This window comes from Garra rufa, chromosome 14, assembly GCF_049309525.1.
Source record: "Garra rufa chromosome 14, GarRuf1.0, whole genome shotgun sequence".
Taxonomy (NCBI): domain Eukaryota; kingdom Metazoa; phylum Chordata; class Actinopteri; order Cypriniformes; family Cyprinidae; genus Garra; species Garra rufa.
The window spans coordinates 28190791-28202937 of NC_133374.1; the positions used below are offsets into that span (position 1 = coordinate 28190791).

At 38.1% G+C, this 12147-nt stretch overlaps 2 protein-coding genes across 2 annotated transcripts; one reads left to right on the plus strand and one right to left on the minus strand.

Annotated features, from left to right (window-relative positions):
- On the plus strand, positions 1–3650 carry proca1 (protein interacting with cyclin A1). Its single transcript, XM_073818221.1, has 4 exons — positions 1–625; positions 712–844; positions 1834–1968; positions 2088–3650. The coding sequence occupies exons 1-4, from the start codon at positions 118–120 to the stop codon at positions 3466–3468; spliced, it is 2157 nt and encodes a 718-aa protein (XP_073674322.1). The 5' UTR covers positions 1–117; the 3' UTR covers positions 3469–3650.
- A 6071-nt stretch (positions 3651–9721) lies between these two features.
- Positions 9722–11816, minus strand: LOC141284924 (dehydrogenase/reductase SDR family member 11-like). The gene is made up of 7 exons (XM_073817953.1): positions 11600–11816; positions 11080–11289; positions 10900–10994; positions 10687–10816; positions 10495–10587; positions 10341–10406; positions 9722–10126 (listed from the first exon to the last, which is right to left on the minus strand). The coding sequence occupies exons 1-7, from the start codon at positions 11729–11731 to the stop codon at positions 10079–10081; spliced, it is 774 nt and encodes a 257-aa protein (XP_073674054.1). The 5' UTR covers positions 11732–11816; the 3' UTR covers positions 9722–10078.
- Between the last annotated feature and the right edge of the window lie 331 nt (positions 11817–12147).

The following is a 12147-nucleotide window of genomic DNA, read 5'->3' on the forward strand; positions in this document are numbered from 1 at the left end:
TTGACCGGCAATATATTAATACCCACGGCAGCCGGTGAAAGAAGCCGGTACTCGTTGGAGAAGAGAGGCTGCGGTGCTGTCTGAGACTCCGTGGTGCTGAAAGTGCCGCCCGCCGCGATGTGGTCCGTGTTTTTCGTGTTCCTCTCTTACCTAGACAGGAACTTTGTCAAAGGCGAATTCCTAAGCCAAGCTTTAGATGCCGAAAAAGAGAGCAAAGAGCTCTTTTACATGCTCAACAACACTCTTTGCGCTAAAAGTTCGATTGTGGGAGACTATCACCTCCATCAGGTTACCGATGGGGCTGAGGAGGTCCGCTCTGTGCATGACTCTGAGGGCCGCCTGGTCGACTGCTCTGTGATCCAAAACGAAATGCAAGTCAAATCCTTTATGCACGTTTGCAGACTTGGGCTCAGAAACCAAATGAGCTCTGATCTGAAGATGAGTTTGACCAGGGTGTCTGAAGCGAAGGCGAACTGTAACAAGTTGAAATCAAAAGGCGACAGAAACTCGAAGCCGAATTCTGAGGCAGCGAACAATAAGAAGACGCGAACCAAGCGAGGCTTCACTTATCCCGGGACACTTTGGTGTGGTGCGGGAAACATCGCTGATCATTATGATCAGTTAGGTGAGTTGACTTGAGTATTATTTTACATTTTTGAACTGTAGCAGGTGTTTAGGCACTTTGTAATAGTGCGTGTGATATTTTCCCAGGCGAATTTGAAGAGACCGACAAATGTTGCCGCGTTCACGATCACTGCCCATATGTCATCCACGCGTTCTCTTCCAACTATGGATACACCAATTTTAAATGGCACTCTCTTAGCCATTGCGACTGCGACAATACGTAAGTTTGATGTGGTCCAGAATCAGATATGTAGGTTTGATAGGTGACAGAAGCCTCCAGGAGCATTACATGCAATACTTCATTTAAAACTACTTTAAACACTTCAAAAAGTATTAATATTGTCTATGTTGATTGAAAGATGAATAAATACGATTTCCATTGATGTATGGCTTGTTAGGATATGACCATATTTGGCCCAGATACAACTATTTAAAAATTTCAAATCTGAGGGTGCAAAAAAATTTAAATATTGAGAAAATCGTCTTTAAAGTTGTCCAAATGAAGTTCTTACTAATGCATATTATTTCTTTTATGCCAAAAATCATTAGGATATGAAGTGAAGATCATGTTCCATGTAGATATTTTGTAAATTTCCTACCGTAAATATATCAAAACTTAAATTTTGATTAGTAATATGCAATATATTATGCAATAATATTGCTAAGAGCTTCATTTCACTTCAACTTTAAAGGCGATGTTCTCAATATTTAGATTTTTTTTTTGGCATCCTCAGATTACACATTTTCACATAGTTGTATATTGGCCAAATATTGTCATATCCTAACAAACCACACATCAATGGAAGCTTATTTAGTCAGCTTTATTCAATCAGTTTTGAAAAAAAAAAAAAAAGACCCTTATGGTTGTTTTTGTGGTCTAGGGTCACATATTATGAGAACTGTATTAAATTGATGGACTAAAATGTGACTAAAATGATGAAAAAACAGACAATTATGCAAAATATATACATTTAAACCTTCAAATCATCTTGATATTTGACAACTACCTACAAAATATTAAAATGTGCTTCATGTGGAGACGTTAACAACAATCAAAAAAATTGCACCAGGTTACCAATTTTTGCAGTGTATGTTTTCAAAGCTTTCAGAGCTGCATTCGCATCTAAATCATTATGTAAAAATGCTGAACAAAAGACATTTTGAATATCTATTTAAGCTAATGAACATTTATACATCTGCATGTTACAGCTTAAAGGAATGCCTGAGACGTGTCAATGACACTTCATCCCGGGTGGTTGGACAAGCCTTCTTTAATGTGATCGAAGTGCCTTGCTTTGATTTTTCATTTGAAGAGCAGTGTGTTGAGCGTCACTGGTATGGGGTGTAAGTATCAAATTCTATATAATTCTATCTAAATCCATCTTTAGACTCTGGCGTACAGTCTACATAGCCAAATAAATTTCCAAATTATGCAATTTTTAACTCTTCTCTCCATCACCAAGGTGTAAGAAGTATGACAGAGTTCCCGTCGCAGTGATTAAAGAATCAATCCCATATGACTTTGGAGGCATCGATGTCATTGACGTATTGACTATCGCTCCTCCTAAGAAGCAGCAGTCAGATGAAGAAAACCAGAACAAGACTGAAAGCACAACACAGTCGTCATTCTCCGAATCAAAGACCGCAACCCCCGAGGAGCCCTCGCTCACAAACGTGGTAACAGCTGCGGAGGATTTCATTAAAGTCCTCGCCACAGTCTCCACCTCTCAAAGCTCGTCCACAGACGCAGGTAAAGGAGAAGCTCAGACGTCAGAGAAGAAGAGAAAGAAGAACTCTGGGAAGAAGAAGAAAGACAACAAGAAGAAACGAGGAAAGGGTAAAGGCAGGAGGAAGAATAAAAAACTTGATGAAGGACCGACCGGTGCGCCACCAACCGGTCAAACGGAGGAGGTCATGGGGAGGACCAACTTTGCGGAGGAAGCAGCGAAGATGAATCGGTTGAGCATAAAAGAAAACAACTTCATGAACAGCGAGCTAGACTCTGAGGGAAATTCGAACAAGATGATGCGAGATGATCCTCAGAGGACGGCGAATGATAATCAGGATGTTGTTACCTCAGTAGAGACAGATAAACAACCAGAGATTCTAGAGAACAGACAACCAGAGTTAGTCTCCTCCTCGCCTCCGGCTCAAGTTACCCCAGCCGTCCGCGATAAGACCAAGCCGAGACAAAGAGCCGGAAAGAAAAAGCAAAGAAAAAACAGCCCTTCCACAGAAGCCACCCAACTTCATTTCAAGGAAGAAACTCTCCCGACTAGTCCGTCTGAAGGCGTCAGCCTCACAACGTCAACAACCGAGAGTTCAATTGGGACTTTTCTTACAGAAGAAAAGGGACCTGTAGTTGTTAGTACACAACAAACACCAATTGTTAGAACCAAAAGGCCAAGTTCGAGGCAGAGAGACGGAAGAAAGAGAATGAGGAAAATCAACTCCTCTACAGAAGAACCTCCTCGTGATAGCAGCTCTCAGGATCCGCTATTGTCCACAAGTTCTGTGCCTGCCAGGTCTGCAGAGGTACTAAAGCGATTGGGATTGGACCAAACGGAAGGTTTGAAGGACACCAATGGTGGAAGAAACAAAGGAAGGCGTGTGATCAAAATCTGCTATGAAGCCGTTGTGCCTGACGCTGAAGACACGACACCCTTTCCGACTCTGGACGCTGAGTTTCAATTGAAGGATCCTGAGATAAACACAGCGCCGATGTTTCCTCTCCTACAGACTATCGCTCCGTCCTCAGCAACCCGCAGACCTAGGAACGCGAAAATGAAGAGAAGCAAGGAGCGAGGAACAAGACAAAAGAGTGGAAAAGTTAAAAGAGAGTGAAACTCAAGAAGCTTCACACCGTAGGTTATCTTCTAGGCTGCCATATGATATGCAGCGACGTTGTTTTAATAAGCAGCATGTTTTTACCTATTCTGTTTTTGATAGTAGACTGACAAATCAGATCAATTTTATATGAAGCATGTGTTTCTCGACATGATTGCTGAATAAAGTCAATAAGAGCACTGGTGGTCTTTCCATAGCTTGGTTTGAGAAAACATTCCTCTGCTTCACAGTGTGGGTTTTGTTTTTAATAAACCAAATGTTAAGTGTTCCTTCAGGTAACCTGATTATTTACAGCACTTGCCATGTACCTACAGTACATTGAGTCCATTAATGATCTAGCACAGACTTTGGCCTTTCTAGGCCTTTGCTGGTGGAATTAAGCAGAAAGGGTCACATTCTTCACAAAGGATAATCTGCTTTAGGCACCTCACCCACCGTCCGACATTAAATGAGTATTGTAATACTGGACTCAAATCACCCATCAGCTGATCCTCACATGCTCTTGTTAGAAAGCAAGGCCTTTGCAGAATCGCAAGCCGAAGTGGGCTATGCAATGGAAGTACAGTTGAAGTCAAAAGATTAAGGAATTTGCAAAATGTTAATTATTTTACTAAAATAAGAGGGATCAAACAAAATGCTATACATATAGTCCACAAGAGAAAATAATAGTTGAATTTATAAAAATGTAGTTAGCTATAGGTTAGTTAGTTGTTTATGAGTCCCTTGGTAGTCCTGAACAGTTAAACTTTCCCGCTGTTCTTCAGGTCCCACAAATTTTGTGGTTTTTCAGATTTTTTTGTATTTAAACGCTTTCCAACAAAATTCTATGATTTTGAGACCCATCTTTTCACACTGAGAACAACTAAGGGACTCATACAGACTGTTACAGAAAGTTCAAACGCTCACTAATGCTTCAGAAGGAAACACGATGCATTAAGAGCCGGGGGTGAAAACTTTTGAAACGAGACGATCAGGGTAAAATAAACTTATTTTCTTTTCTGCGAAACATGTAAACATCTTCTGTAGCTGCTGAAGGGCAGTACTAAATGAAAACAAATACAATATTTAGGCAAAATAAAAAAAATGTAAACATCTTCATTCTGTTCAAAAGTTTTCACCCCCAGCTCTTAGTGTATTGTTTTTATTCTGGAGCATCCGTAAGCGTTTGAACTTCTTGTAATAGCTGCATATGAGTCCCTCAGTTGTCCTCAGTGTGAAAAGATGGATCTTAAAATCATACAGTCACACAAAAATGCTAAAAAACTGAATTTGTGGGACCTGAAGGATTTTTCTCAGTTTTCAAATATTTCATCAACACCTTATCCTGAAGAAAAAAAAACAGTACTTAAGGGAGACAGACCAATGTGGGATTTCCATTATTCAAATGAGGGACCACCTAAATTTATTCATATTATGGCCTGAGTCGAACATCACGCCACTTTGCATCACACCATCTACTTCCTCCTCCTCAAGCCCGCTGTACTCAGCAGTTTCAGAAGGAGCGTGTGAAAACAATGTGGAGTCTCATACCAGCTCCCTGGTTCCCAGACAAGGAATAATAATCCAGCATTCAGAGGGTGTAGACATTATGAAATAATATACATTCCAAAAACAGTACAATAGTATCACTTACAAAGCATAAAAGACGATTCATGATTGATTCCGCAGCGTTTCGTGCTGTTACGGTCATGGAAATGGGGTTAAGAGGGCGGGACTGTGTTCCCATGAGAACAAGAGGCTTTTGCTGAGTAACTGCATGTTCTATGCACATGCTGAGACCACAGAGGAACTCGAATGAATGTCAAGTAAAAAGTATGAAAAGTTGCTAAATAACTGGTTTAAAGCAAGTTTTTAAAGGCAAAACAATGCTTATCTCACAGCCACAACACGTTTTATACTCAGGGCTGAACATTTCTGGTTGCTAGGTAATTTTCCTTGAGATGCCAATCATGCATGAGGAGGAAACATTGGACCGTGAGCAGCTACAGAGTCTTACGCTGAAAGCAAGTGTAAAAATCAGATGAATGACCGTCTTTTACACTATAAATACATTGGAAATAATACTTGCTTTTTAATATCTTTTATTACTACACTGTTTTTAGAGGAAAACAAGGTGTCAGACTCGTTCACTAATCTCAAGCATTGACAAGTTGATTTATTAAGGTATTGTTTTCCACTCTTGGCATGATTAACGCTGGCAGTAGTTTCGGTATACTTTTCAATATTCAATAGATGTCTTGATTTCAGAGAAAACCAGAAAAACCAGAAAGAGTAAAGTGGTATTTGGTCGACTCTCTTTTTTACACACACACACACACACACACACACACACACACACACACACACACACACACACACACACACACACACACACGCACGTTGGGTTTACATGTTTTATGGGGACATTCCATAGGCGTAATGGTTTTTATACTGTACAAACCGTACTTTCTATCGCCCTACACCTACCCTACACCTAAACCTAGCCCTCACAGGAGATTGTGCATACTTTTACTTCATCAAAAAAACTCATTGTGCATGATTTATAAGCCTGTTTCCTCATGGGGACCTGAGAAATGTCCCCACAAGGTCAAAATCTACTGGTATTCCTATCCTTGTGGGGACATTTGGTCCCCACAACGTGATGAATACCAGGTACACACACACACACACACACACACACACACACACACACACACACACACACACACACACATGGGGACATTACATAGACTTATATTGGTTTTATGGACCATTCTACAGAATTGGTAACTGCTGTCTCACAACCGAAAAAAAAAAAAAAATGTAAAAAGCATTTAAGGGAAGACACTGCAAGCAAAAACGCTGTTTTTTCATGCACCTATCAAGAGTATTTGGGGTTTTTCAGACTAGTGGAAAGAACATCCAAAAAACAGTTAAGTGTTTCTTTTATAGCACTTTATCTATTTGTGTCAATAGATTTGAATTACAATACATATTTTTAAAGGCTGTTTTCTCAAAATGAGTTTTTTCTCCTACACTGAGCCATAAATCTACACTTTAGTAGCACTTACACACACCAAACTTCACATTTTTATTCCGGTCTATATCCTGAAGGTTTTTACAGAGGGATTTGTTCATATATAATTTATACAACATTTTATTCCCTAAAAAATGGTAAATGCTAAAAATATAGAGTTTTTTCTGAATTATGGCGTGACGAAATGAGATGCCCAAAGTTCCCTCTGTAAACACTTTTGACTCTAATATGTCAAAAAAACGAAACAAGAATTTTGAAACTGACTTCATCCAGTGTTTATATTTTTGTACTAGAAATGTATGCAAATTAGTGCATATTTCATTAAATAACACCTCATTTGCATATTTAAACCTAACATTTGAGAAAACTTGTAATACCAAAAATGTTTGCAATTATCAATGTAATCAATCAACTGGGTAAGTAAGGTGATAACTATTAATTATTTTTTTTACCCTATTCACCTGCAGTGTCTCGCCTTAAGTATTCAAATCGTAGATGTCTACTAAGATCCTTCTAATATCTATTGAAACCCACAATAATATGGTGGCTGTCCTGAACCCTAATGTTTCGGGATAGAGACAAATTAGGGAGAGGACAAATATTCCAAAACTTTAAAATACAATATGAGAATTAACAACACAATTATGAGAAATGTGTACCTTGGATATTTTACAATTTGCATACAAACAAATATTTTGGAAAAAAAAAAAACTCTTTTTTTTCCCCCAAGACGTTTCCAACCAATTCCGTAGAATGGCCCATACATCAATAGTTATACATTTTCTACCCTAAAAATACATCGAGCCCTCACAAAAAATAAAAAATAAAAAATCTGCATTTTTACAATTTAAAAAAAAAAACTTTACTTCGTTTTTTTTTTTTTTACCAGTTTCACAAATGAGGATGTCCCCCAATGGAAGTTCTTTGATATTTTGTCAGGTTTTGTCCCCAAAATATGGTTAAGTTGCCAGCCGGAGGCACACTTTCTTACTTTAGGAACAAAAATACAATTCTTTAAAAGTGAAAATTAGGTCTAGTCATAGATAACATTATAGAACAGGGCCCGTATTCACAAAACATCTTAAGGCTAAAAGTAGCCCGCAACTTGCTGATTTAGGAGCAAATCTTAAAAATAATTGGCGTGTCAGTCCTAAATTTTTGCTCAAAGAGTATTTCACAAAGCATTTTAGCACTAAAACTAGCTCCTAAATCTGTGAAACATAAGGAGTAGTGAAGAGGACTCCTAAGTAACTAAGACCAAATCCCAACTATCCTAAAATGGCTTTTGCTGGCAATCTGCCTCAGAACTCAAACCTTTTAGAAACACTCTGCATTTATTCGCACACATATGTTTTCCCACGCAACTTTTTTAGTTTTGGAGGTTATGCCAACTCCAAACTTTCCTTGGATTATATTCTTGTTTTCATTAACAAGTTGGGCAAGCTGTTTGAATGTGGCAACATTATATTGCTCTCTACAATATTTCTTTGAACAAATCTCTGACAGAAACTCCTCCCCTATCATCCAATCACAGTGTGCATAGTTAATTAGCATGCTGACATCCATAGCAACAAGGTCAACCCCATCCTTACTCTTAGCTTAAGACTTCTCTCTATTCCTTAGTAAAAGTTGGTCTCAGCAGCTTTGTTAATAGGTTTTAAGAGAAAACTCTTAACTGAAAACTTTTACTGCTATTTAGGAGAAGTCTTAGTGGTAAGATCAAATGTTTTGTGACTATGGTCCCTGGACTTGCAATTCAAAATATCATTTTCAACACACAATCTTCTTTTATCCATGAAAGAGAGGTACATGTTTGAAGAATATTCTAGCTGTTCTTATAAAAAAAAGTCAATAAGGATTGAAGCGGTTAAGCTCCAAAATAACAAAAAAGCATCATAAATGTATAAAACACTGCAAATCTTCAGAAGTAAAAAGGGTTATCAGGGTTTATACTTTTATGTTACTGAAATCTATAACTTACTTAATCATGAGCTGCAAATTCAGAGCTAAAGTTTGTACAGAAGCATCACATTTCATCAGCACTGATTTTTTGTCTGCAAAATAAACTGTTGGTGACAATTCCTTTTTAAAGCAATGCATTACAATATTGCGTGCCTCCCTAAAAAAGTAGCTAATTATGTTGCTTATGTTTTAATGGAAACTAAAGTGCTACGTTACTTTTGCATTACTTTTTCAATCTAGGCAGGGCTTTCTTGTTTGTTTTTAGCAAATGTAAAAGCCCTATCACACCAAAAAGTTAAAAGAATAAGCCACAGGCTTACTGGAACACTCCAATTTTTTTTTTAGAAAAAGGCTAATTCTCCAACTCCCCCCGAGTTAATAAATTGAGTTTTACCGTTTTGAAATCCATTCAGCCGTTCTCCTGTTCTGGCGATATCACTTTTAGCATAGCTTAGCATAGATCATTGAATCCTATTAGACCAATAGCATCGCGTTCAAAAATGACCAATGAGTTTCGATATTTGTCCTATTTAAAACTTGACTCTTCTGTAGTTATATCATGTACTAAAACTGGCGGAAAATATAAAGCTGCGATCTTTTAGGCCGATAAGATTAGGAACAACACTTCCATTCTGGCGTAATAGTCAAGGAAGTTTGCTGCCGTAATATGGCCGAAGCAGGCGGAGTATTATCATACAGCACATGTGCAAATGCTAAACTAGCTGGGAACTCATTTCTGATAATACTCCGCCTGCTTCGGCCATATTACGGCAGCAAACTTCCTTGACTATTACGCCGCAATGGGAGTGTAGTTCCTAATCTTATCAGCCTAGAAACTCGCAGCTTTGCATTTCCACCGGTCTTAGTACACGATGTAACTACAGAGGAGTCAAGTTTTAAATACAACAAATATGGAAACTCGTTGGTCATTTTTGAACGCGATGCTATTGATCTAATAGGATTCAATGATCTATGCTAAGCTATGCTAAAAGTGATATCGCCAGAACAGGAGAGCGGCTGAATGGATTTCAAAACGGTAAAACTCAACTTATAAACGCAGGGGAGTTGGAGAATGAGCCTATTTCCAAAAAAAAAGTGGAGTGTTCCTTTAAGGAATAGTAATTTCACGTCTGTACAGAAAAACGCAGGAGAAGAAAGTTCAACATGTTAACTCACCTAAAGTAATTTTGCTTATTAGTATGGTTGAATTGGATCATCGAAGGTTAGCAGCAAAAACATTGGTTAATAAATTGGGAATAAATACATAAAGGATTTGTGTTATTTAACATTTATTTATTGCAGGTTTGCGTCATATTCTGAGTTAGTATTTTACTGTTTTTTTTTATTCATTTTGAGGAATACGTGAATCTGTTTTTTCACAAGTGAGATTAGTAAATGCATGTTTACATTTAGTCTAGAACTACAGTTACATGGTTACACAATGCATATGTACTTTTTTGCAATTTTGCAACTGATTTTTTTTTTTTTCATTTTAATTACAACAGCACCAAAAGTATTTAGAACATTTTCTAATAATTATAATAGTAAATGTGCTAGGGAACTGAACAATAATTACTTTATTTAATCTTTACTCCAAGTTCTGTACTTCATGACTTTCACAATATCTCCTCACGTTATAATCGAATCCTCTACTGGGTTGATCAGAATCTCACCAACCTATACGAGAGTAAGAAAAAAAAACATTATATTAAATTCAGCCATTAAATTGAGATTCTAACTAGAAAATATTACGCAGAAATGTTCCACTGCTCAAATTGATTCTATATCAGTATTAACCAACAAAGAACAGCAATTGTTTTATTTTCTAATAAATACTTATCACCAAAATATATATTTTGCAATAGTTCCTCCAGTGATGCATGATGCTTACTTGAACATGAGGAGGCGCACTTAGTGCATACACCACTGCGTTTGCAATATCATCTGCTTCTAGGCACTGTGAATATGATATTTAAATATTTAAACATTTAAACATTTAAATCATGACCTGCAACATATAGAAAGAAATCAGAATTTGTCTATACCTTTATACGTTTGTAGGTAGCAACAGCTATTTCTGGTTTTTCACTAAAGAACCGGTAGGCAAACTCTGTCTCCACTAAACCAGGAGATATGGACTGTTAAAGAAAGACCACACTTAGTGTCTTTAGACATGCAATAATCATATAATATAAATAAAGGATTCAACACAAGCAGAGTGATCATCCTGCTCTTACTGTGGCACGAATGTGAGTTTTGGCCTCTCGTAACTCCTGCCTCAAAGCTTCTGTGAGAGCCGTCACTGCATATTTGGTAGCGGTGTAGAAATGTCCATCGGCGTTATTGATGACCCGGTGTCCACAAACACTAAAACGCATATTTTAAGACACTGAATGCTTTTGTGTCAGGGCAGACTGGAAAATGAATGCAAAGAACAAATACACATGTACCTGTTGATATTAATGATATGACCATCATCAACTTTTCTTTCTTTCATGGACTGGTAAGCCTCACGGGTGCACACTGACAGGGCAAGGACATTCAACTGCAAAATTTGAACGTTTGGCAATGACTAACATCACACGTTCCGCATGATAGATCAGAATGACCTGGTTTTTTGAGTAACTTACGTTTATCATACTCCTCCAGCCAGTGGTTTTGCCAGTCAATAGAGGCTCAGGGTGAGCCAAACCAGCATTATTAATGCACACGTCAACACCTATGTGTTGATCTTTGATCCAGGTAAACATAGATAATATTTCGTCCTCTACAGTCAGATCACATTCATACGGGATCAGAGTGCCACTGAATCCACTCCTGACACATTCTGCTGCCAAATTCTGTGAAAGTAAAAAGTACTTTGATATTTCCATATCATAAAGGGTAAAGCTCAAAAACCTATGGCAGAGGGATACAAATTTTGTATTATTACTACTACTGCTGTATCATAATTTGTCAGAATGCAGTATACACTGCATTATTCGTATTTACAGGGATTGAAATTAAATGTAACAAGCTTTTATTTAGTACTTTCTGGGTAGTGACCAACCCAGGCTGTCGACTACCTCTGTTCCGTGTGCTACATAATTACCCGCGATTTCCTCATACAATTTCGTTTTTTCTGCAGCATATAAATAGCTGTATAATTACCTCAATTTGCTTCACATTTCTGGCACAGCCGACCACCTTCATGCCATGCTGGACAAGAGACTTTGCGACTGCAGCTCCGATTCCCACCGAAGCACCAGTGACAAGAGCAACCCTGCCTTTCCAGCAATTCATGTTTGAAGTTCACAAAACTCTCACAGAAAATCTGCTGTCAGTTTGCCGTGGTCTTCACTGCAATCCCTTGTGTAACAATAATGACTGACTGATTGCAGAACAGCAGAACCATGGCAGCAGGCTCAGCCGGTAGTGGGCGGAGTCTCTTGCTGCGGCCCAATCAGGTCCCAATTCGCAAATTATCCGTCCTAAATAGTATTCGAAAATAGAATTAGTATATCCTAAAAAGTATTCCAAAGATTTCCGGATGGTCTACTTCTTAACTTCAAAATTCAAAGTACAGATCAATACGCACTCTAACAGCTATTATATCGCCCACAACACATTGTGCGGTGAACAAGGATTTGATTAGAACTACAAACACGCATAAAAAGTGTAAGAAACTACAAACATGGCGGATATGCGCGACCAACGGA

What these genes read in the sequence shown, in the direction of transcription:
- proca1 (XM_073818221.1), top strand. Translation starts at nt 118, where the DNA reads ATGTGGTCCGTGTTTTTCGTGTTCCTCTCTTACCTAGACAGGAACTTT. An exon ending in TGATCATTATGATCAGTTAG is followed by an intron (nt 626 to 711) that starts GTGAGTTGACTT and finishes ATATTTTCCCAG; the next exon opens with GCGAATTTGAAGAGACCGAC. An exon ending in GAGCGTCACTGGTATGGGGT is followed by an intron (nt 1,969 to 2,087) that starts GTAAGTATCAAA and finishes TCCATCACCAAG; the next exon opens with GTGTAAGAAGTATGACAGAG.
- LOC141284924 (XM_073817953.1), bottom strand. Translation starts at nt 11,731, where the DNA reads ATGAATTGCTGGAAAGGCAGGGTTGCTCTTGTCACTGGTGCTTCGGTG. An exon ending in GAAATGTGAAGCAAATTGAG is followed by an intron (nt 11,290 to 11,599) that starts GTAATTATACAG and finishes TTACTTTCACAG; the next exon opens with AATTTGGCAGCAGAATGTGT. An exon ending in GCTGGAGGAGTATGATAAAC is followed by an intron (nt 10,995 to 11,079) that starts GTAAGTTACTCA and finishes CAAATTTTGCAG; the next exon opens with TTGAATGTCCTTGCCCTGTC.